The sequence below is a fragment of the Scylla paramamosain genome, chromosome 17, assembly GCF_035594125.1.
Source record: "Scylla paramamosain isolate STU-SP2022 chromosome 17, ASM3559412v1, whole genome shotgun sequence".
Taxonomy (NCBI): domain Eukaryota; kingdom Metazoa; phylum Arthropoda; class Malacostraca; order Decapoda; family Portunidae; genus Scylla; species Scylla paramamosain.
This window is the reverse complement of record NC_087167.1, coordinates 2402314-2422500: the sequence shown is the minus strand read 5'-3', so window position 1 is coordinate 2422500 and position 20187 is coordinate 2402314. Positions and strand designations below refer to the sequence as shown.

Here is a 20187-nt window from a genome sequence, read left to right as displayed (position 1 = left end):
TGTATTTTCCTGCTGACGACGAGTACATGCGCTGTGTGTGGTAGACATATTACTGGAGCATCGCCACCCCAACACCATCCTCGCCATCTAAACTAACCGCGGTTTCCTCTCCGCCACCCGCTATAAACAAAACTACAACATATTTTCAAAGCTCACATTTTGCCTCCGGACTTCCTAGCTTTCAATAGAAAAAAAAAAAAGTAGACCCCACAAAAATATTTTTTACAACCAAAGTCCATGTTGACGGTTTTTTTTTTTTTTTTTTTCATATGTGTCCCCCAGCGAAAAAAAAAGATCCAACAGGAAAGTCGACAAAATTTTGGTCAAGGGAGTGTTGGTGGAAGTGATGGGGTCGGGATAAGCGGTCCCCGAGAAAACCAAAATACTATCTGAATATTATTTTGTTTCATATCATACACGTCTTGGGCTAGCGAGGGTACTGATCTCTTCGTATACCACCTCTTCAAGTACTTCTTTTTTCCTATGTGCATTATGCTTTAGGTGTCGCAAAACTACTTCTTTTCCATCTAAAAAGAATAAATAAAAAAAAAAGGGGCTACGAAGCGTTAGCACAAGCCTAGCACCTTCACCACGCTGCGTATATACATCAAGCGTCTCTTGTGGTATACGAGCAAACTGAAAAGAGGACTAACATTGACGATTATGATGCACACGATAGTAATGACACATACAATAATAATACAACGCCATTAACTCCATAAAGAATATATCAATCATACTTATCTTACATGGTGATGATAAGAATGACCAAATAGTGTTAAAAAAAAAAAAAGTAAAGGTGTAGTCAAACGTTCGGAGACACGAGGTAACGCGTCCACTGCCTCATTTGTCACGGGACTGATAGGTGGAGTTCGTCGCGCTGAGCCATAAGTCATGCCGCCACTGCCTCGCTCCCACCCGCGCTAAAATTCCTGGCTTTGTCTCGAATGTGAAATGAAGTTCTGTTCTGCTGTACCTAATACTGGATAGACATTTTGAATATATCTTGAGAGAGAGAGAGAGAGAGAGAGAGAGAGAGAGAGAGAGAGAGAGAGAGAGAGAGAGCCTTTTATTTACAAATGACTGACATTAAGAGCTTCGCTAGTGCGGACCGCCACTTACTCTCGCTCGCTCATAATCGCTCACACACACGCTCACACACACACACACACACACACACACACACACACACATACACACATTCTTTCTTACGACAGCTTGTGTAACCAGTGATTATCAACGTCCCCGTAATGTATATCGACTTGATGAAAAACTTACGAGTGTTGGTGTAAATCGTATGACTTGCCACGCCGCCGTAAGTCAGCGCTGTGTGTCATGGTTTCTCTCACACTGTGACCTCAATATGCTTGTCCTGAGCACCCGATTATAGCAGGAGGGAAGTAACTAGTTCTGGTGACATTAAGGCACGTTCCGAGGCAGCGATGTAGATTAGCTATATCTGGGCACAAACATGCATGGTCCCAATGAAAATATTTGACCTGTGGATAGGAAACATAAGAGATAATATAGTAAGTGAAACAATAGTGGAAATGGTAAAAATGGAAAAAAAAAAAGTGAAATGTGAAACGCGAATAGTATATTACGCTGAATGATAAAAATAAGAAAGATTTTTCTTTACAATTCTAGACTGATAATGGATAGCAATTATGATTAAACTTGTACATATACGAGTATTCTTGTATACATAGATTCATGCACATACATAGAGAATGGACAAGAACGGGAGGATAAAAAAAAAAAGTGCAGTTCCGGAAAGTTTAGGGTGGGACGAGGTGGTCGGCGTGGCAGGAGACGGGCTCACGCTGAGGGTGAATCCTCTCACAAAGCCGCTTTTCTAAATACAGACCGAGGGGGTTTAAAGCCACTCCATGCTGCAGCGTCTTTCACGGCAGATCACTGTCGGGAAAATGCGACAGATGAAATGCGCTCCATATCATGTTTAGATTTAATGACATAACTGGACGCGACACACTTGGGTCATCCGTAGAGAGAGAGAGAGAGAGAGAGAGAGAGAGAGAGAGAGAGAGAGAGAGAGAGAGAGAGAGAGAGAGAGAGAGAGAGAGAGAGAGAGAGAGAGAGAGAGAGAGAGAGAGAGAGAGAGAGAGAGAGAGAGAGAGAGAGAGAGAGAGAGAGAGAGTCTTCATTATATTACCGTGGAAGCATTTGGACATAATCCTTGAATGCATAAAATAGAATTATAAAGTTTGCTTCCGTGACCTCCAGGCAGGGAAGACTCCAGCTGCACCACATCGCATTAGATGGCATGGGAACCCTAGAAAGATATGCTAGGGAAAAGAAAAACGACAGTAAACACGGTTATAATTAAACTAAGGTCTGATGTACTACATAAGCTATAATACGAGTATGCACGTGAGCTATTATATTTCTTATTTTTATGGAAAAGTATATTAATCTGTATCTTCACTCTTGTTCGCTTCCGGAACACTTCACTCATTTTTCTGGCAACCTACTACTTGAATTATATCAAGGGAAGAGTATCAGGACACTTTTGGAATTAAATATAAATACCTTGCGTGAAATTTAAGCATTCTAAGATTTTGGCAATCGTTGTTCAGTCTCTTAATTATGAGTGCGTTCATAAATATTACACTACGGTCAGCAAAAGGCAGGCTTTGCACGTTTGCTAGGAAAATAATTCAAACACCCTGGCATAGATCTGAGATCGAACTTATACAAATCTCAAATAAATAAATAAATAGAAAAATAAACTAAAACAAAAAAGTATAAAACGAAAAACCATAACTATAAAAAGAAAACTTGAAAACTGTTGCATTGGTCAACTTCCTGAATAATGGTCACTAGATCCGTTCAGATAAGACTGAAAAAAGAGGAAAAAATGACGTGGAAAACAAGGTGAAACACACTCGTAGTTACCAATCAAGATATTTTTCTTAAATCAGTGATTGACCAGAAGTGTGTGCTTCATAAATCTTTACTAACTTCATACACGGAGAACAATATATCAACAAAAAAAAACACCGCTATTTGAGTTGAGCATATCAAGCAAGGAAGCAAGCAAGTTTCCTTGCTTGCTTCCTTGTCTGGATTTTTTTTGCTCGTTGTCTGTGACCTTTTGCAGGATGCAGGCAAGCACAGGTTTTAGTTAAGAGGAAGTGTGCTTGGTTAAATCCTGAACATCAACAATATACATACATTTTATAACTCCTTTTTTTCTTTTGATTAGATGAGATTTGTTGACTCTCTCTCTCTCTCTCTCTCTCTCTCTCTCTCTCTCTCTCTCTCTCTCTGTGTGTGTGTGTGTGTGTGTGTGTGTGTGTGTGTGTGTGTGTGTGTGTGTGTGTGTGTGTGTGTGTGTGTGTGTGTGTGTGTGTGTGTGTGTGTGTGTGTGTGTGTGTGTGTGTGTGTGTGTGTGTGTGTGTGTGTGTGTGTGTGTGTGTGTGTGTGTGTGTGTGTGTGTTATAATAAATACAAAATTAGTCCAATTGTTTACCTTGTGCTGTGAAAACGCAAGGCACTTCTATTGTAGTTAACTTGAGTATTTATTATCTATTTACAGTCACATTACCTTCGCGATCACAGACGTAACGAAACACCAGATTGGAATGAGAAAAGTTGTGATGCTAAAAGAGAGAAATGTTTGAGATAGGTTTCTCTCCACTTGACCTTAATAAATAATATATATTTTATGTAAGACTCAATAAACATTTACAGACGAACCTATTGGAAAATGCCATTTGGAAGGCTGGGCTGGGAAGACACGCGTGTAAAACATGCAAACACGGTGAAATAAATACAAACCGATATTTAAAGAAACATTACAGGCTGCAAAATATATATACATAAAAAAAAAAAAAGCGAGGAAATGGAAGAAAAATTTTAAAATGCAAGTAATTCTACGCTGCATTACTGCCTACCGATTCTCTTTAAAATTCTCCAGATGCGCAAGACTCCGTAAAGGGCTGATTATGCATGCAGTGGCATATTAGGAATTTACAAGGTGCAATAACAACGCATGGTTAAGAGAATAATATGATGTTTTTTTCCTCGTCTTTCCAGACAATCCAAGGGACAGCCATCGTGCCGCTGAGGTCTGGTCGTGGAGCTGCGACGGCCCCTCTGAATGTGGATTCTTGTGAGATACACGCGGCTGGGTTTGGCCGCAGAAAATATACATGATGACGACTCGAAATGGATGAATACATTGCTGGCCTCATCACCCTGATCATCTCTCCGACTCACCTTTGATCAGGACCACGAACTTTTTTTGGTAAACACAATTTCTTCCATTAGCACTTATTACTCTTTTTGAAAATGAAGCTAAAAAAGAGAATCATATTAGCGGCGGTGACGAGCACGGTGCTGGTGACAGTAGTGCTGTTGCTCGACGTGGAGAACCGCCTATCATACCCTGGTAACTTCAACGTGCAGGCTGAAGTGCCAGTCAAATACTCCTTCCGCCAACGTCACTTGCAGCGGATGAGTAATGGATCTCGAGATGCGTCTCTTGCGGTCTCTGCCTCGGGACAGTTAAGCGCCGCGAGTGACGATCCTGCTCACCCATCCCCTGCAGGTGGCGAGGCTGTGCTGGGCGAGGATCCAAGTGTCAGTAAGGATCCGCAGGCCATTGGTACAGAGCCTCCAGACCCTTACCTCGACCTCCAGGAGATTGTGGCGAAAGTGAAGAAGCTCAGCAAGAGAAGTGGTCGTGCTAAATACCACTGGAACCCTACCGTGGGGGAACTGCTGGGGAGGGACTCAAGGTAAGTGTTCCAAGGCCCATCACAGAGGCTCTTCTCGTATCTGATTTTACTCCCTCTGCTTAAGATGATTTATGGGTGAAAGTAAAAGCTTCCATCCATGATTGCAAATCATGGATGGATATTTTTTACAAGCGTCAGTAAACATCATTATTAAACCTTTTTACTGCCAGACAAATTTTCCTATTATCACCTTCAATTAGTTTTGTACTAGAATCAATTAAACAAGTCTTAAGCTTAAAAAGACGAAATTAACCTCCTCTCTCTCTCTCTCTCTCTCTCTCTCTCTCTCTCTCTCTCTCTCTCTCTCTCTCTCTCTCTCTCTCTCTCTCTCTCTCATCCATGCATCCATGCAAACAATTATCTAAAAAGCGCTGAATGTTAATAAATGACGATCACAGATAAGAGGAATGAACACTTTAGCAAGAGTGTCGTGAATGCCTGGAGTATATACTTTTTATACTACTAGTGTCACTACCACAAATGATTCGACTACCACTGCTAACAACAACAATGGCAACAGTAAAAATAACATATAAAACAACAACAGTGACAGGAATACAAACAAGAACAATCATCATTGAGCCAGCCAGCAAATCTTCGGCTTGCCCTGGTTTTCCTAGTGAATGCAGCGGTGGAGGAAAACGCGACTACAGCTAGAGTAATAACAAATACTTACAGACAATGGTGGCAGTAACAGATCGTAGCTGGAGTGAGGATATCAACATTGATGATGATGACGATGATGGTGATACTGATGGACTTCAAATTGGGCTTGCAGTATCATCGTCTTCATTTTTATTTTTATAGCAATTCCGTGCAATTTTCTGAGAGAGAGAGAGAGAGAGAGAGAGAGAGAGAGAGAGAGAGAGAGAGAGAGAGAGAGAGAGAGAGAGAGAGAGAGAGAGAGAGAGAGAGAGAGAGAGAAAACCAGAGAAAAAGTAACATTAAAAACACTGAGATTGCTTCATTTACGTTACACTCGCTATGAATGGGATCAAGTTAAGTTCATCCTGAGTGTCAACACTTGAGGAGTGGTATTACTTGTAAAAGGCTCAGCACGTGCCTTAAATGATCAGCCCGATGGAGAGGAGGGAGATAGCTCAATAAAACCATCCCGGCAACTTTGAAAACAACTACGCTGGCCAGTGAACTGAAGCACAGTGAGAGTCGTAATTCATCACCACAGGTCTGGTACACGCAAAAGTAGACTAACCAAAACGAGGCCGCGATGCAACATGGAAAAAATGGATTTTTCAGTATACACTGTACCCAAATGAAAAAAATACATGAAAGCGGAGGAATTCAAGGGTCGGGATATTGTGCATCCGAGCTATTAAACATTTTACGCGGTACAAAGCGTCCAGGAAATTTTCCTTGAAATGGCCTGGCGTTATTTTTCTTAACTTTGAGGTGATAAAATATATTGTCATTACTAAGAAACACTCATCATTACGATCACTGGACTCTGATACCACTGTGACAAAGGCCTCTCGTAACCTTCAACAGTCACCCTTCTCAGGTCCCCGTCTATTCACGTTCTCCCAGCAAAACTTGTTAGCTCATCCAGGAAACTCTCAGTGTTGATGAAACAGAAACCTATGTAACATTTGTTATAATATTGATTGTTGAAAATGTGTGGAACTCTTAGGGGAGTTTGGAGGAGGTATCCAGAACCTTTGCAGATGCCTTAGACACACACGCTTTTGATAGAGCATGGTATAGATCTTCTCTTTTAAGCCTCTCTCATACGGTTTCTATCCATCTCTCTGCACCTTTATCTCTAGTTTCATTTCAGGCCACTGTATTGCTGCAGTGTAGACGGCCACTGTTCTAACTTGATCTTTTGTCTTGATCTTCTCTCTTGTTACCCCTTTTTTTCTTTTTTCTTTCTTATTACACCTATTTTTTCCTTACCGTTGTCCCTAATTCATTAGAATAAGAAAAGAAAAGAAAAGAAAAGAAAACACGTTGCTGTATGAAAGGGATGTAAAGCCAGTTTCAGACTTATACATCACCTGGCTCTATTACTTTGTGGAGAGGACCTGGAGACTAACAGGATTATATGAGGTAAAGGTTTTCACCCCATAAGCTACAATAAAAAGTGAATGGAAAGGAGATGAGAAGTTATAGTTGGGTAGCTAGGAATGGACAGGAAGCCAGAAGAGAGAGATGACTGGGAAAGGTTGGAGGGAAGGCTGCAGTGGATTCAAAGAGGCTGATGGTGCTGTTGATGATGGTGATGATATACTGACAGCAATAATCCATCAGCTCATACTACTACTACTATTACTACTACTACTACTACTACTACTACTACTACTACTACTACTACTAAAATAATAATAATAATAATAATGATAGTAGTAGTAGTAGTAGTAGTAGTAGTAGTAGTAGTAGTAGTAGTAGTAGTAGTAGTAGTCGTAGTAGTAATAATAATAATAATAATAATAAATAATAATAATAATAATAATAATAATAATAATAATAATAATAATAATAACAATAATAATAATAATAATAATAATAAACTGCTAGTTTCCAACAGTGCCTCGCAGGTAATTTTACCAGAATGAGTTTCATATTTACTTAAATGAGAGGGTAGTTAATAAGGTTAAGGGTAATTAATATCGAATTTAATTACCAACTTTATCACTTTTTTGGGGAAATCCGTACATATATGACAAAAGCTACTTTAAAATGTACCATTAACTCTGTACATAAGAAACGTGCAGTAATTCAATAATTTTTCTGGTTAGTAGATGGAAATTCGCCGTCATCATCGTTATTGTCGTCATCGTAGACACACACACACACACACACACACACTCTCTCTCTCTCTCTCTCTCTCTCTCTCTCTCTCTCTCTCTCTCTCTCTCTCTCTCTCTCTCTCTCTCTCTCATTTTTGTCTCATGAACGCATTTCTTCCACTATTGCTTCCTGTATTACTTGGTGACTCATTGACAGTGTCTTTTTTACTTTATCTTAAATACAACAACACATCCTCAACCTCCTGATCCGAGATGCTGATTCATGTGACTTGACTTGCTTGCCGTTTTATGAGCACTGTTCATTAGTGTTGAACTGAGTAAAAAATAACGAAAGCAGAACGGATTTGGTATATTTTTTACTTAATCTGCTAACAGGCAACTTTTCGCTTGAAACTGCTTTACTTCCTTAGCAATCTCAAAGTTCATTACGTAGTTATGAGCATTACTGTTTTTTTTTACGTTATTTCTATTTTTCCGCAAGAGTTTACCGCAAGCCACAGGAGACCTTTGGGACCCACATCAGGCTGACCACTATGCCTTAGGGAACCACTTCTCCACTGCGAACACCTGCCACACTTTTGTCTTTTCCCCTTTCCGAACTGTTCTACGTATAGCAAAAAAATACGTTAGTAATTATCATAACACTAATCTGCTTTACTGAATCACGGCTGATGCGTAAGGAGTTTCATTATCTTTGCCTGACCAGAGTGAATTGGAAACAATATTAAAATGTCTTTAGTGAAATACGCGGTATATTAATTCTCTTGCGTCTTTGTAGCAGGTTGCATCACTACACGAATGATAAAAGAGCTACAAAAACTCATAAATCAGACTCTAGCTATTCTCTTTTTGTGTATAAAAAGTAAAATAAATTCCGATTCAAAACTAATTACATAACACCTAAGACCAAAAGGTTTTCTATTACAATCATCCTAGCGCAAACTCACACCACTGAAATACATAGCGTCTTTTTAACCCAAACACGAGTTACCTTTACACAGATAAGGTCACCGTTCCTTGATGCCACTAATAGCACATCAGGGAGTCAAGGTAATGTGTGTGTGTGCCGAGAATAGCAAAGGTGTGGTAGTTTGATTCTCCCCGGCGTGTTATTGATGCCTTTTCCAAGTACATTGCTTTTAGTGGATGATTGGGACGGAATCTCAGTAATCTATCTGGCTTTTTTTGTCAATCTCTGCTTCAATGTATCGTCTATTTGTGTTTCTGATTCTCTCTCTCTCTCTCTCTCTCTCTCTCTCTCTCTCTCTCTCTCTCTCTCTCTCTCTCTCTCTCTCTCTCTCTCTCTCTCCACACACACTATGGTACAGGAAATAATAAAAAGTCCCTTTCTCAACGCCGCCCACTCCAAAAAGTTATCATACTTGATGGTAAAAGATAAAAGAAAAGAAAAAAAAAAGATAGATATTTTTACACTACAAGTCTTTTGTCCCTACACCCTCCGGGTAATCCTTTGTCGCAGCTTCTCTTATCCTATCGAAAAGACTGGTAAAAAAGTTGTATTTTCCCATTCACACCAACAAAGCTCCAGACCAAACAGCACACACACACACACACACACACACACACACACACACACACACACACACACACACACACACACACACACACACACACACACACACACACACACCACGCAAAGGAATTGTGTTTTGTACTGAATAATTTGCTTTCCCCCTTTGTCTTCCTTCATTACCTTTTCTGCAAGACTCACCGTCATGCAAAGTAGATCAGATGAATCATGTGATATTTAGTGTTGTAAAGAAATCATTAAAGCTACGCTACCACCACCACCATCACCACCACCACCACTACTGTTACTACTATTACTACTACTACTACTACTACTACTACTACTACTATTACTACTACTACTACTACTACTGCTACTACAGCTGCTATTACTCATCCTCCTTAAAATCATCATCATCATCGTTGTCGTCATTATCATCATCACGTATTTTAAGCTTAGAGACTTGAAATTAACACCAATTAGGAGAGGAAACCTAAGGGGAGACTGGTCCCCACTGTCATTTGTACGTCGTAACTTTGCCTGACACATGCACGGTTCCATTCCCGTGTGTTCAGGATTTACTCCCTCACATCCCACGCATCCAATATGCACGGTGAATCATGCTTGTATGGGAGTACAGGCTTACAATTTACGATACATGGACTCTTAAATAAACGTTAATCACATACAAAATTCTTAAGAACATAAAAACGAAGGAAAATCGACTACTAAAGGCTACCTGACCTACAAAGGTTAGCTCTAGAATACTTGAAAGTCACAATCTGCCATCATTATTCATAAATTCATCCAACTTTCTCTTAAAATTATATAATTTTTCCTTTTCTAATCGTAACGGAAGTTAAACCAAATTTACCCTGTCTTATCTGAGTTATATCTAACTAGCAAGGCCTAATGTAACAAACAGTACAAGCATCTTAACTCCCACGCATAGGACTGAAGGCGGAGAGGGGGATACTGTTCCAAGATTCTGTAATCTTCTTGTACTTAAAGGAGAAAAGATAAAAATTAGTAAAGGTTGGACTGCCAGACCAAACTCCTTCACGGTATTTCAAGGCAGGGTTGGCATATGCGTAACATCAGAGTAAAGGAGATGAGCTCGAGCGTACTATGATCAAGTGACTGTTAGGTATGTTAGTTTGAAATGACTAGGAATAACTGTTAAAGGTGCATGGGTGGTACAGAACGACAGCAAGAAGGTCACGCACTCATACCTGGTGCTCATCACCTCAACATTGTTACTGATACGTATGTTGCTACTGTTGCTGCTGCTGCTAATAATAATAATGATGATGATGACCAATTCGATAACGACAAAGATGATGAATAACCACGGTAAAAAATAAGCTTTACTGTTTCAATGTACGTCTTCAGTTCATCACATATGTGTTACATATATGCAGGTGCTCACACAAGAAATGTATTCGGATGTATTTCCTTGATCTCAAATCTAAAAAAGCCAAAGTAAAATCAATGGGATCTTCAAAATAGACATTTCTTATAAGACTGATTAATATGACAACATTTTGGAAAAGTGAGCGAGGTCTATTGTGGTTCTTCTTAAGTGACCTTGGTGCTGCGTCTGTGACGAGGTGAAGTGCTGCTTGCGAGGAGTTTGCAAGTCACGAGGGCGCTTTACTTCGCCCTCTATCAACACCCCTCCCTGGTGGGCCAGTGGACGCCTGTATGTGATGTTGTGCACGTTTCCTCATCACCAGTTTATAAACACATGAAAAAAAAAATATCAGTCACAGTATATATCAGGAATAAAAGAATCAGCCCTTTGTGTCCAAAAACGATCGTGACACATACATATAAGCTTTGGAGAAGAGAATATAGAATGCAGTGCCTTATCGAGGTTGCTAAATTGCAGCATCTCCAGCGAATAATCAAGTTAAGCCATGACGTCAGCAGTGTACACGAAACTATAAATTACTTTTGAGCAAAAAACAAAAACGAAAACATAAAATCTATTTTTTCTTAGCTCCCAGTAGTTCCCGGGGAGAGAAAAAACGTGGCCCACTCTTGCCAGGAAGTTCATTGGTTCGACGAATAAATCTTTTTCGACACTAAGTGGGCGGCGGGGATGTGTTGCATGAGGGCGGGTCTGCTGCTTTCCAGGAAGGATGGCGGCACCTCCCAAGCTTCCCGCGCCCACAAACAGCACCTCTTCGATGCCTATTTTTTTCTTGATCCGAATAAACTAAATGATCGGCACTTACAAACGTTACCGAGGAGCAGCAGTGCGTTATGGATAAGCTGGTTATTTTTGTCTACTAGGACTAGGAATCAGAGCAAGGTATGTAATGACACTCATAACCTGTGGCAAGAGGCTCTAAATGAGATAATCACTTCTAATTGCTTTAAATGATGAATCTCTGACTAGAGGCCCTGTATCTTGGGAGTGAGCAGAAAAGAGAGAACACGTAGGTAATTACTTTCATTGCCACCAACTGATAATTATGTAGGTTTACGCTTGGATAAAGGCATAAAAAATATCATATTTCTGTGGATCGACTTGTTCTAGAAATATAATTCCGGGCATAATGAATGACGGGTACTTCTCTTCCATTTCTTTTGGTCATGGTAATCCTTCAACCCTCATACAGAATGGAAAGAGGCATAGCTATTGGGAGTAGAAATAAAATGTTATCATTAAGTAAAAGAAATAACGATGTTTTGGAAAGAGAGAGAGAGAGAGAGAGAGAGAGAGAGAGAGAGAGAGAGAGAGAGAGAGAGAGAGAGAGAGAGAGAGAGAGAGAGAGAGAGAGAGAGAGAGAGAGAGAGAAAAGGGATCACATAATAAGAATTATAGTGATTAACGGAATTGAAGTTCATAACGGGTAAAAAGCGGACGAATTAGATGTATCAACAGAGTTGTTACTTATGCTGTGATGACAGTGTGAGTGGCAGTCAGCGATCACGGGGCGGAGGGAAGTGAGGGATCGGCCACAGCATCAGTCCGCCCTGCCTTTTGCCAGGGAGTTTTGCTTTTGATTGTTGTACATAGTGTTACACTTGGACATAGTAGAATAAAAGAAATAAAAGAAACGTGAATCTCATAAAGGAAATTGTAAGAATAGCCCAAGGGAAGGAGATGAAATAGTGAACATACTGGTCAGTTCTTGCATTAGTAAGGACACCGCGGGGGAGGGAAAGGGCGCAGGCAAGAAATTATAGTATTAAGATCAGAATAGCAGAAACATCAGTCTGCTGTGTATCGACTCTGGCTCACTCACTGGTGTTTCTCTTCCTTATTTGCAACATCATTTTGTTCTCTACAAACTCGCTATGCATTCTCAGTAATGTAGAATAAATATATCTATAATGGTAACCGAATCATTAATGAATTCATTAGTCCGTGATGCTATTTTCTGTCCCTGCTCATGTTTATATTTGTCATTATTATTCTTTGAGGATTTACTGGCTTTACTACCTTATATACCAATAGTTTTACATGGTTTTAACTTTCACATTCATAAGATTGAGAGAATGACTGATTATGTTTATATTTTTCACAATGCAACTATTCCAGCTTATACATTTATTTAACATTCATGGTTTAGGTCTGTGCTAATGGGTTCTCCCAAACACATTATGCTCTTAATCTACTTTCACTAACCTTGGTCTCAGAATATTAGCCACGAACATTATTCTCAGTGCATTCATGTTCACATATAAACCAATATCAACACGGTGTGCAGCGCCCCGTTGTGTTGATTCACGCATCAAGAATGTTGTCACTAAATTCGAGGATGCAGAGAAATTCTCCATCAGTTTTCTTCTCAGACTTCCCTCGTGCACTTGTTTTTGAAGACTTACTCACGCGTGCAGACTACAAGTTTGCCGAAGCTGTCCAGGCTACATGTTACTTACTCTTCTTGTGACTACCTACAAATAGTTTCACGGGTATCTCTTATAAATTCAAACACTCAATATTTTCCCTTCTCTCCTGTAAACTGTTCTAGAATTGTATGGTGCTTAGTCTCTTGAAGTGTCTTATGCATAGTTTAATGGTAACCTTTATTATTTAGCTTTCTTTAGGCGCACACTGATGAAATTTATTTTAAGAGAAGAGAAGAAAAATAACAAGACACAGTACTAAATTGCCCAACCCAATTAGAGACCTTTTTCTGTTCACATTTTTTGGGGAGTGAAAATTACGCAGGTCCTGAGTGTGTGTGTGTGTGTGTGTGTGTGTGTGTGTGTGTGTGTGTGTGTGTGTGTGTGTGTGTGTGTGTGTGTGTGTGTGTGTGTGTGTGTGTGTGTGTCCGCATCTATCTGTTCGTCCTTCCTCAGAATACCTGTGCTGTCAGTTAGAGAGCATCATGTCATATTTAAAACCGAGTCAGCATTTATATTTTCTAGTCTAAAAAAACACTGAGCTGTGTTTTAATAGATGCGCGTAGAGTATTTGTTTTACAGTTCTCGGTACGTTTTCATTTATAGAAAAATAAAAAATATATGTATATATATTCCAGGAAGCATATGCATCAGGTGACACTTTTTTTCCTGGTTCCATGCCGTAGACAAACCCACACAAAGATGCCACAATGCTGCATCAAAGACGACCTCTGGCAATGTATAATGAACTTTTCAAGACTGGCGCGTGTATCAGAAAGCCAAATGTATTCAATTGTGGGACACTGAGCTGGCTTCGAGGCGCCGCCTGGCTGCCGTGATACCCGAGGCCCCAGCGCGAGCAGTTTGTATTCCATTTCTGGCGCGGTGTCGTGAAGTATCGGGCTAGAGTAGCTTCCCTGTTTGTAGCAGGAATCCCTTCATCCAGGAGACGCAGTCACTTGATGCATGGTCACTTTGGTATTCTTCGGCAGTGTGACAGGGACGTCACGAGGCTGACAGTGCCTCAAGTCTAGCGAACCAGCATGACGGGTCCAACCTGAGAGCTCTTGTCGTGTGTGTGCCGAGAGTGGGGACGCCAGCTTGCTTAGGACATGTCTAAGGTTTATATCGATAAGATTCATTGATATTTCATGATTTAAATATGAGCAATGCCCTCAACATTGTAAGGAAACCTGTCCCTCCCATACTGTACACACACACACACACACACACACACACACACACACACACACACACACACACACACACACACACACACACATACACCACATATACTGGCCTAGGAAACATAATTGAGTTTTCTGGTTCAATATGGATCTGGATTTCTGATTCAATTTGGATTTACGTTTTCCTGTCCGTCACAACACCTCCTCTGTGTCTCTTATATCATGCTGGCGGGTCACGTTCATAAAACATACAACAGACTGTACAAATAAAACTATACAAGAAAGCCAAATGTACGAACTCCAAGTCATTGGAGAGAAATGCATTCTGATTGCAGTGATACTGATATGCCAGTATGATTTGTGTGATGAAAAGTTTCTAATATCAATATTAGTTTTCATAATTTTCAGTACAACAAATGGAGACAAAGAAGAGATGATAGACATATAAATAAAATTCTTCTATTTGTTTTTGATTACCGGATTACAATATCTATTCAGTTAAAACAAATACTGCAGGTGCCAAGAATTTCACCTCCTTGGTGTCAACTGCCTGCAAGAACACCGGCGACTTAATCGGATGTAGTAGTAAGACAAACTGGACGGAGAGAGAGAGAGAGAGAGAGAGAGAGAGAGAGAGAGAGAGAGAGAGAGAGAGAGATGCACGCAGACACTATTTAAACATATACTTACTGTGATGGAGAAAATACCTTGGTTTATCTTTGCATTTTTCTCTTTACTATGAAAGAAAGCTCACCTGGAACAGGATTGCCTGAATGAAAATAAAGTTAATGTAAATGTGGTAAAAAAAAAATAAAAAGAAAGAAACACTACCGTAATCTAAGTTTAGCCTCATCTCCAGATCAAAATTATGAGCCTTCAGGCCAACATGGACGTGTGTTTACAAAGTTTCTCTGGAATGTTTCTCATGTGTGACAATGAGCCAACACGGGCCTATCTCACAGGCTGGCCGGGTGTCGCCTCCGCCCCTCTGTGGCCCGGCACAAGGGTGAGGACTGGCGGCCTCAGTCACTGGGGGTGCTGCAGCCTGGTGCTCACGGGGACAATGCCGCATTATGGGCTGTGCTAACACGGTGGCATTGTACCAGAGGGGGCTTGGGCAGGCACGAGGGGGATGAACGACCATATTCGATCCAGGTGGACAAGCCAATGCCTGGCGGACAAAGGTCCATGCGCCACGCCGCCGCCTCTGGAAGTGCATGATGATGGATGTCTCTACACACAGAATTGTGGAGTGTGTGTACACTTTGATATATTCATCTTTACCAAGTGATCTATATGAACATTTTTTTTTAAACTTACACACACTCGATCTATGTTTTCCTACTCGCGTGTGTGTGTGTGTGTGTGTGTGTGTGTGTGTGTGTGTGTGTGTGAATGAATTGATGTATATATATATATATATATATATATATATATATATATATATATATATATATATATATATATATATATATATATATATATATATATATAATCATGATGATCATTAAGACATTGACAGTGCTCATTACTCATTATTTCGATATTCGTAACAGACAATCAGAACACAGGCAGTATTTGGTTTCAAGCAGACAGCAGCATGCACTGCCTTCACCTCCCAGTGGTGCTCTATGCACTGCAGCTGTTGTGAGCCCCACCATTCACCTCGCAGGAGGTGCGATAAAGAACGCAGTCACGAATAACAAAGCTAACCACGGCTTGCTATTCATTCAAGATAACAATTTGGTGCAGTGCACGGGTATAACTCACGGGAATTTGATTTATAGCACAAACTGAGAGCTGTCCGAAGTCCAGTAATGTTGTTAGAAATACGAGTATAATGACTGACACCTGAATATCATGGTAATTTCATATGTTGTTAGATTATATGCGCCATTTTAATAGGTAGAAGAAAGTACACATTATACGTAGGAAATGTTTGTGAGAAGAGCAAAAAATTTAGAAGCCTTTGCAAAAGTAGAAATAGTATTAGCAGTTATAGTAGTAGTAGTAGTAGTAGTAGTAGTAGTAGTAGTAGTAGTAGTAGTAGTAGTGGTGGTGGTGGTGGTGGTGGTGGTGGTGGTGGTGGTGGTGGTGGTAGTAGCAGTAGTAGCAGCAGCAGCAGCAGCAACAGTAGCAGTAGTAGTAGTAGTAGTAGTAGTAGTAGTAGTAGTAGTAGTAGTAGTAGTAGTAGTAGTAGTAGTATCAGTGGTAGTACAACAACAACAACAACAACAACAACAACAACAACAACAACAACAACAACAGCAGCAGCAGCAGCAGCAGCTGCTCTACAGTGAAGCATTCACACAATGACATTAAATAAAATTATATTTTACATAAAAACACACACACACACACACACACACACACACACACACACACACACACACACACACACACACACACTCACACACCAAACAAATGAAGGTTACATAATACGGGACAGAAAAGTCTGCCAACATTACATAGTGAAATACGGAGCTACCTGTGTGAATACGAGTCAAAGGGTGAACATGTATAAATAACCTGCTGACAACTTTCACAATAAATAGCAGATTTATTCGGGGTATTTTGGTGCCGAACCGCCTTGACTTACGATACACGGCTAAAATGAAGTTTAAGGTCAAGCGTGAGGAAGGTGATATTTCACTGGATACAGCTGACCGCAAAGTGACGAAAGGATAAAACAGTTACATCTAGAAACATTAAGTAATCTACTATTTTCACAGTAACTTTCAGGGGCAAACCATCTGTCATAAAAGCAACAAAAAAAAAAAAAAAATATATATATATATATATATATATATATATATATATATATATATATATATATATATATATATATATATATATATATATATATATATATATATATATATACATATTAATGCAACGCACATAAATCACAGGTAGTACACAATAGAACAGTACTAACTTAATGATATTCCCACGCTCTCTCTCTCTCTCTCTCTCTCTCTCTCTCTCTCTCTCTCTCTCTCTCTCTCTCTCTCTCTCTCTCTCTCTTCCCAGCCAGTCATCTTTTTACTATATCCAAGAGGAGAAGGAGACAAAAAAGCGTAGGTAAATTAATTAGGTAGGATGAAGAAAGCGAGCATATTACCGGCTCACTTAGAGAGACTAAAAAGGAATCAGTGGCCGCAAGTGGAAGGTGAAAGGCAGCAAGTGGAATAAGGTAGAGCATCCAGTTATCGTAATTGTAAGGCTGCTGAAAATACGACACTGTAAGGCAGCCGTCCACGTTCAGATGCTGCCTATGTTTGTACATAAGCACGGGTGTTCCTGGAGTAGGGCGAGGGTGGGGGTGTTTGATTAATTGTCAGAGAGAGAGAGAGAGAGAGAGAGAGAGAGAGAGAGAGAGAGAGAGAGAGAGAGAGAGAGAGAGAGAGAGAGAGAGAGAGTAAAAAGGGAGAAAGTGTGTGTGTGTGTGTGTAGATACGAGTGGTGGGAGATGTTAGCGCTAACCTTTCTCTCTCTCTCTCTCTCTCTCTCTCTCTCTCTCTCTCTCTCTCTCTCTCTCTCTCTCTCTCTCTCTCTCTCTCTCTCTCTCTCTCTGCCAGGCCGTCGGAGTAGCGTCGCCACCACCACCTTTTAGTGCAGCAGTAGATCGTTAGTCAGAGTGGGAGGCTGCCTGCCCCTCTACCTGGCTGCTGGCTGGCTGGCTGGCTGGTTGGCTGGCTCAGGCTGGAATGTGGATGCCTGGATACCGATCTGGGAGACGTTCATTAAGTCAGTCAAAGACACTCTCCTCCGGTATCATAAAAAAAAGTACCGATATATACAGATATGGATGAGCTGAGAGAAAGTCTTCACTGTCTATAGCGATAGTGCAGATAAGAGCAAGTATTTCGAGTATAGAGAAATGAATGATTTGAGATTATAGATGTATAGATTCTTCCCTATTCCTACCAAGGGTATAGATAAGTACGAATATCTCAATGTACACTATTGTCTACCTAATGTTTTATAGAGGGCTACACAGAGTAGTTGTCTGGATATCTACTGGCCCGTAACGTGTGTATCTACTGACGTGCATATCACATTAACACCAACAAACTTCTCTGAACAAAATTTTCTTGGATTACGTGAGTGCGGGCGGGTGTAGCTATGAACTGTTTCTTTGTCAGATTGCTCAGGGACCCTGTGACGCCATCATTTATCGGCAGAGAAGGTTATTGACAGGGGCCCCAGCTACCGGCCCCGGGGCTGACACTCGGCAGGGGCGGGGAGGCGAGGCAGGGGCTGGACGGAGAGGGCGGGACGGGTGGCTGATAAATGAACAAGGAAGTGATAGGGAGTAAGTGAGAGGGAGGAGGTGAGGGTTCACGTAGGAAGCTGATGAAAGAGAAAGGTGGGAGGGAGGGAGAGAGGGGGGAGAGAGGGGGAGAGGGGAAAGGGAGATGGAGAAAGGGACGAACAGAAGCCGAATTTGCTGGGTGGGTGGGCCAGGAACGAGAGAGAGAGAGAGAGAGAGAGAGAGAGAGAGAGAGAGAGAGAGAGAGAGAGAGAGAGAGAGAGAGAGAGAGAGAGAGAGAGAGAGAGAGAGAGAGAGAGAGAGAGAGAGAGAGAGAGAAGGTGAAAGTTCATAGCAGTTTTATTTTCTGTATATATAATTATCTATCTGGCTACTTGTCTATCTAATGCTCTCTCATCTTCCATTTTGTCACTCAACTCTTCCAATCATTCTATTTATATTTTATCATTTGTATACGCATTAACCATTATTGTTATTATCGTTGTTGATGTGAATGTTACTTTAATTATTTTTACTCTTATTGATGCTGTTGTTGTTGTTGTTGTTGTTGTTGTTGTTGTTGTTGTTGTTGTTGTTGTTGTTGCTGCTGTCGTCGATGTCATCCACTATTCCGTTACCGTTACCACTATCACCACCACTATCATTATCACCAGCACCATCATCACACGAATAAACTCAATTCAGTCACCATCACTACCATTTCCATCATCCCCATCATCATCATCATTACTAATGCGCGTATTTAGTGTAATACTGGATTATATTTAGTCCAGCACTGTGTATTGTTCATATTGACCTACTGCATTAACATTTTACTGCTAATCCCTACACCAAACACACAAACACACACACACACACACACACAGAGAGAGAGAGAGAGAGAGAGAGAGAGAGAGAGAGAGAGAGAGAGAGAGAGAGAGAGAGAGAGAGAGAGAGAGAGAGAGAGAGAGAGAGAGAGAGAGAGAGAGATAATATTCTTTTAATTCATAAGCTCCAAAAGAAAAACTAACATTAGTATTGCAAGGTGTCGTGTTCCTTACCTCTACGCAGTGCAAACTAATGCCACGGTGAGAAATACATGCAATCGCACCTCCCCCATACATGTAGCAGCGGCTGGAATATATACAGCACACCCGCAAGCCTTCCGCCGCTCGTCTCGGTACAGAAAAGACTGCTCTTCACCAACAGCATGAATTAAGTAATATTCACGTTATGCTTAGCGACAGAGGTGACTACGAAATGCAGCGAGTGAAAACCTCTCTCTCTCTACACGTGGAACAAATAATGCAGCAATCTCATTTAGTTAAAGAGAAAACCAATAAAAACACGGTCTGACAGGACCCTGTCACCTCAGCAGCTCAGGTTTCACTTTTCTCTGGCTCTTCATTATAGAACATAGTTACTATACACACGTAACCTGCAGCTTGATATTTGAAGGGATAGAATAGAAATATTAGGGGATTTTGATGTTTAAGCTATTATGATGCGGAAACCAAGAGTCAACGCTAAGTAACATGCGGTGGGAGAGCGATGCGCACATACCACGCAGGTCACAAAACGGAACTAGATACGGGAGAGAGAGAGAGAGAGAGAGAGAGAGAGAGAGAGAGAGAGAGAGAGAGAGAGAGAGAGAGAGAGAGAGAGAGAGAGAGAGAGAGAGAAACTCGCTTCCCGGTTTCCCTGACCTGGCGGTGCAAGAGGAGCAGGGCGGGAGAGCGCCACTACATGAGTGCACCACCACTTCATGAGGGCCGTGTTTCATTTGTCACATGAAGAGTTTGTAATGAAAAATATGACGTCC

At 40.8% G+C, this 20187-nt stretch overlaps 1 protein-coding gene across 2 annotated transcripts in view; it reads left to right on the top strand.

Annotated features, from left to right (window-relative positions):
- The window catches only part of LOC135108311 (extracellular serine/threonine protein CG31145-like), a 193367-nt gene that overhangs the window by 52615 nt on the left and 120565 nt on the right, over positions 1–20187 (top strand). For both annotated transcript variants that reach the window (XM_064019143.1, XM_064019141.1), the window contains exon 2: positions 4060–4763. In XM_064019143.1, coding sequence (XP_063875213.1) covers positions 4315–4763 — 449 coding nt within the window. In that variant the 5' untranslated portion in view covers positions 4060–4314. The remainder of the gene's footprint in view (positions 1–4059; positions 4764–20187) is intronic.